At 37.2% G+C, this 5627-nt stretch overlaps 1 protein-coding gene across 1 annotated transcript in view; it reads left to right on the forward strand.

The window, feature by feature from the left end:
• Nucleotides 1-5627, forward strand: part of L2hgdh (L-2-hydroxyglutarate dehydrogenase) — a 31078-nt gene that overhangs the window by 4347 nt on the left and 21104 nt on the right. The window contains exon 4 of the mRNA XM_028782018.1: nucleotides 5143-5274. Within this exon, the coding sequence (XP_028637851.1) occupies nucleotides 5143-5274 (132 nt within the window). The remainder of the gene's footprint in view (nucleotides 1-5142; nucleotides 5275-5627) is intronic.

The following is a 5627-nucleotide window of genomic DNA, read 5'->3' on the forward strand; positions in this document are numbered from 1 at the left end:
ATTTGGTTTTTCGAGACAGGGTTTCTCTGTGTAGTCCTGGCTGTCCTGGAACTCACTCTGTAGACCAGGCTGGCCTCAAACTCAGAAATCCGCCTGTCTCTGCCTCCCAAGTGCTGGGATTAAAGGTGTGCGCCACCACCGCCCGGCTTCATTCTCATTTCTCAGTGGAATATTTCTAGAAGTAGAATGTCTGGGTCCTGTGGAAACTCCATCTTTAATATTTGAAGGAACTGCCAAACATTTTTTCCAGATTGTTAGTTTCATTTTCAAGGTAATTAGTGAGGATCCCCTACCCTCGTGTTATTCATATTCTTACCAATGAATATTATTTTGTTTTACTTTAGTCAATCTGATAGCTATGAAGTAGTACCTCATAAAAATTTCTGTTTGCTTATTTGTTGCTTAGGGTTTGTTTGTTTGTTTGTTTGTTTTTTAAATCTGGTGTCTCCCAATGTAGCTCAAACTAGCTTTGAACTTTTAAGTCTCCTGCCTCAGCCTCCAAGTTGAACTATAGCTTTATAACAGTATAGCTGGTTTCCCTCATTGCATTGACTAGTGATACCAAGTACTTTTTCTTTGCATGTATGAAAGTGTGTGTGTGTGTATTTCTATATGGTACTACTTCATTGCTATCAGATTGGCTAAAGTAAAAACAAATAATAAGTGTTGGTAAGAATATGGGGGCCAGAAGTTAACATCAGTATGTTTCTTAATCATACTTTACCCTATTTCTTGAGACAGGGTCTACTATTGAACCTAGAACTCACTGATTGGTTAGGGCATCTGACCAGCAAGCCCCAGGGATATCTCCCGTCTCTGCCTTGTCAGTGCTGAGATTACAGGCTCATGTGAGTTTTTAAAAGGGTGCTTCCTAGAGAGCCAACTGCAAGTCCTCATACTTGCCCAGCAAGTACTTTCCCCACAGAGACATCTCCTCAGCACTCTTAAGTTTATTTTTAATTGACAAAATTGTATATATATTATATATATTATATATATCTTTCCTTTTATCCTATCCCTTTCCATGCCTTAGTATTTCCTGTTCATGTACACCAATGATAAAGTTTAATGACAAAGATTAGGCATATAAGAGGCTAGCAACAACTATTTTATTAAAATAACAATTTTAGCAAATGCTCTACTAAAAGTTATGTGAAGTGATCAATCTCTGACTTTCTCAAAATATCTGATTATGCTGTACTAACTCTTCTTGTGATGTTATGAAATTCTTGCCAGCACCATGACTCTTACACTTTGGGCCATTACTAAAATAAAAGGCTAGTTGAACACAGGCATGATGATAGCATGCAGTCAATCTTGTGTCCTGAGTGACTAGACAGTGACTAATGAGTGTATAGCATATACAACATGGTTGTGGGAGACAGTGTTGGTCCACATCCCAAGAACTTTTCATCTAGTGTTTTTAGACTGTGCTTGTTTGGGAGCAACTGAAATCTCAGAAGATGAAGCCATGAAGGGGAGAAGTTTTGTATTACTTACTGATCCCAAGGATTTGGTCTTAGTCTGTGAGATTTGATATTCCCTATTGCTTTCCTGATGGTATACTTTGAAGCTCCAAGAGTTTAAATTTTGACAAAAAATCCAAGGTTTTCTTTTGTGACTTTGCTTCCAGGATTATATCTAGGAAATGACCAGCTGATACAAGATTGTAAAGATTGGCTCCTGTGCTTTTCTCCTAAGAGATTTTGTATTTTTAATACATCAAAAATGATTGCCGGGCAGTAGTGGCTCACGCCTTTAATCCCAACACTTGGGAGGCAGAGGTAGGCGGATTTCTGAGGCCAGCCTGGTCTACAGAGTGAGTTCTAGGACAGCCAGGGCTACACAGAGAAACCCTGTCTCGAAAAACCAAAACAAAAAAAGAAAAAAAGAAAAGAAAAATGATGTTAGAATTAATTTTGATATCTGGTCTGTGTTAGGGTTCAACTTTGTTCTTTGGTGTGTAGTTACCTGTGTGTCTCAACATCATTTGTTGAAAAGTCTTCTTTCCATAGGAAAGACACTCTTTTGTAAAATCAGGTGTTGTCTTGTTTTGTTTTGGCACCATTCTATAAATCAGTTGAACATATGTCTATCCCTATATACAGGATGTAAGTCCCTTAACTTTAATGCTTATTTTTGATTGCTTTAGCTATTTGGGAAATCCTTGAATTTCCAAATGAATTTTTAGGGCAATTTATCAATCTCCCCAAAAGGACAGCTGGGATTTTGATAGAAATTATATTAATATGTAGATCAATTTAGAAGATATTACCATATTTAATTTTTTTTATTTGTGTGTGTATGCATGTGTGTGTGTGTGTGTGTGTATACGTGTGTACATGGGCCCATGGAAGTAAGGAGAGGGCATTAGATCCCCTGGAGCTGGAGTTACAAGTAGGTGATCTGTCAGAGGATTCTGGGAACTCTCTGGTCCTCTACAAGAAAAGGAAGTGGTCTTAACTGCTGAGTCATCGTTCCAGCCCCAGATATTGCCATCTTGACAGCATTAACTCTTTCAATCCATGACTATGGACTTCTTCCATTTGCTGATTAGATCTTTAACTTCTTTTAACTGTTTTATAGTTTTTCTTATCTTTCTTTCCTTCCTTCCTTCAAGACAGAACCTGGCTGTCCTGGAGCTCACTCTGTAGTCCAAGGTGGCCTTAAATTCAGAGATCCACCTGCCTCTGCCTCCCAAGTACTGTGGTTAAAGCATAGTTTTCAATGTGTAAGTCTTGCCGCCTCTTGTTAAATTTATTCTTCTATAATTTGTTTTTATTGATGCTTTTATGAGAGGATTGTTTTCCTAATGTCATTTGTTTTAGTTTTGTTCGTGCATGTGTTTGTGTGTGTGTGTGCATATTTCTTACGATTTTCCACCTGCAGGATCCTGTCTTGTTATCTACAATTAAATTAGTTTTCTTTCTCAGTATGTATGTGTTTTGTTTATTTTTTTTTTTTACATTTTGTGTGTGTGTGTGTGTGGCACCAAAACTCTGGTGTTAGGCTTGATGGCCTTTTCCAGCTGAGCTACCTCAACAGCCCCTGGGTTTTTGCTTTTTAGAATTGTCTTCCTGTGTCTGTTGAGCTTTTCTTACTTTCTGCTTCATTACTCTAGTGTATCAGGTCATAACTAGCTTTTAGGTGTTAAGCTGATCTTGTCTTCCTGTGATTCATCCTACTTGGTTATGCCATACAACCTTTTTTATATGTTGCTGTATTTAATTTTACTGTTTTGCCAAAGACTTTTGTGTCTGTATTTACAAATGATGGCTGAGGGTATATAGCTCAGGAGACCATAAGAGTGTGCTGACCTCATAAAAGTAATTTGAAAGCTGGGGGGTGGTGCACACATCTTTAATCCTAGCATTCTGGAGGAGGAGGCAGGTGGAGCTCTGAGGAGGCCAGCCTGGTCTACAGAGTGAGTTCCAGGACAGCCAGGGCTACACAGAAAAACCCTGTCTCAAACAAACAAAGTAATTTGAAAAATGTTTCCTCCTCTTTCATTTTTTGAAAGTCGAGTTTGAGTCCTTCTTAAACATGTGATAACTTTCATGAATAAAGGCTTTGCTGCATGCCTTTGTAGGCAGTTGGCTTTTGTTCTCAGTTTTTTGGGTTTTTTGTTTGGTTTTGGTTTTTGTTTTTGTTTTGTTTTTTTAGTTTTTCCAGACAGGGTCTTTCTTGTAGCTTTGGTTGCCTGACTCCCAGCTCTGCCTCCCAAGTACTAGAATTAAAGGTATGCACAGCTATGCTTTTGTTTTGTTGGCTTTTTATTCTCTTTACATGTTATGGATCTATTCAGGTCTTTTTTTTTTTAAATCATTTTCAGAAGTATCTTTCTAACAATATGAGCATCTCCATGATCTTCCAGCACACAGTTAAATGTCCATCACACTCTTTATGAGCCTTATTTCTATGAGGTTGGTCGTGATGTCTTTTCTCCGTATTTTTAAGATTGAAAGCTCATTGTTGTCATTAAAGATTCATTATCCTAAAAAAAAAAAAAAAGATGAGTTACAGTTTTCTTTAGTAATGAGAGAAAATGACCTTGGCATAATGTTAAGTGAGAAAAGGAAACAGAAAGCTCATGGGTTAGACAAGGTCAAGATGGCGGACTTTCATCTGCACTGTGATTTACAAATATTTCCATTCTGTGATTTGTCTATTTATTTTCTTGATGGTGTCCTTTGACTCATCTTTTGTTTAAAGGTTAATAATTTATTGACATAGGTAGCCTTTGTACCTTGACCAAAAGCATTACTTCATGGAATTCTGTTGACTCTTTGGTATGAAGTAGTGCCCTGTGCATGCTAATGTACCCATGAATATGTATCTGTGTTTTGCCTTGCTGTGAAATAAGAAACTTAATTAAGATATTTTTCTCAGAAATAAATAGAAAAAGAGTTTTGAAGAAAGTTGATTAAATTTCAGTCTTTTTTTCTGCATCAGTAAAGACTGTAATTTATTTCAAGACATCAAAAGAATAGTTTGCCAAGAGTGATGCCCCATTACACTGATTAGTGGCTGTCTTTTTTATGTACTGGCATTTCACATTTTCTCTGAAAGTTGTAAAGAGAGCTGGAGATGGCTCAGCAGTTAGGAGCACTGGCTGCTCTTGCAGAGGATCCAGGTTCAATTCCCAGGACCCACATGGAATCTCAGAACCACCTGTAACTCTAGTTCCAGGGGCTCCATGGCCCTCTCTGCCCTCCATGAACATCATATACAAATGATTCAAAGGCATACATGCAGGCAAAACACTTATATACATAAAACAAATCTTAAGAGCAAGAAAAGAAAGCTGTAAACATTTGCTTCTCTTGCTACAAGGATGGAGGAGGTGGTAATGATGACCGTGTATGTCTGGGGTCGTGTTGCAGTGCTCAGCAAGAAACGGAAATTGAGGCATCATGCCCCATTTGGGGATGTTAGCATTAATGCCCTTTTTTAAAGATTTTTTTTTCTTGGTGAAGGAGAGAAATAAAATAATGAACAAAGGAAAAAGACTTATGAAGGAAAAATGCTTTATATCAACCTCAACTGAGAAATCTGATAATTTATAATTTTTACATTGACTTTATATATTTTATAGCTGGTGATATTTTTAACTTTATTCAATCATTTGGTCATTTCCTGAAGCTAATAGTAGCTGTTGAACAAGAAGAAATTCCCAGACTTCAGGCCCTGTATGAACGAGGCCTACAGAATGGAGTCCAAGGCTTGAGGCTGATCCAGCAGGAGGATATAAAAAAGAAGGAACCATATTGCAGGGTAAGTGACTGACCAGGCTAGTGCACATAGTACTTTCCATAAGCTATTCCAAATAACACTGCTGTGAGTGAACATTCTAGAATACATGTTGAGAAAATGTTAGGTTACAGTTTATGTGTTTATATCCAGCTTTGCTATTGGGTATATATACATCAAAGAGAAATTCATTAGGTTTTAATTTATGTATATTATCTTCAGCTTTGGCAGATATTGCCAAAAATGTTTTCCAAAATACCTTGGTTTATTCCCTTAGTCATATATGTTACAGTTGCTCTGTGTCCTCACCAACATGTGGTCTTTGTTTTCGCTGAGGCCACCTTTTTTTTTTTTTTTTTTTTTTTTTTTTTTTTTTT

The sequence above is a fragment of the Grammomys surdaster genome, unplaced genomic scaffold, assembly GCF_004785775.1.
Source record: "Grammomys surdaster isolate TR1022 unplaced genomic scaffold, NIH_TR_1.0 98, whole genome shotgun sequence".
Lineage (NCBI taxonomy): Eukaryota > Metazoa > Chordata > Mammalia > Rodentia > Muridae > Grammomys > Grammomys surdaster.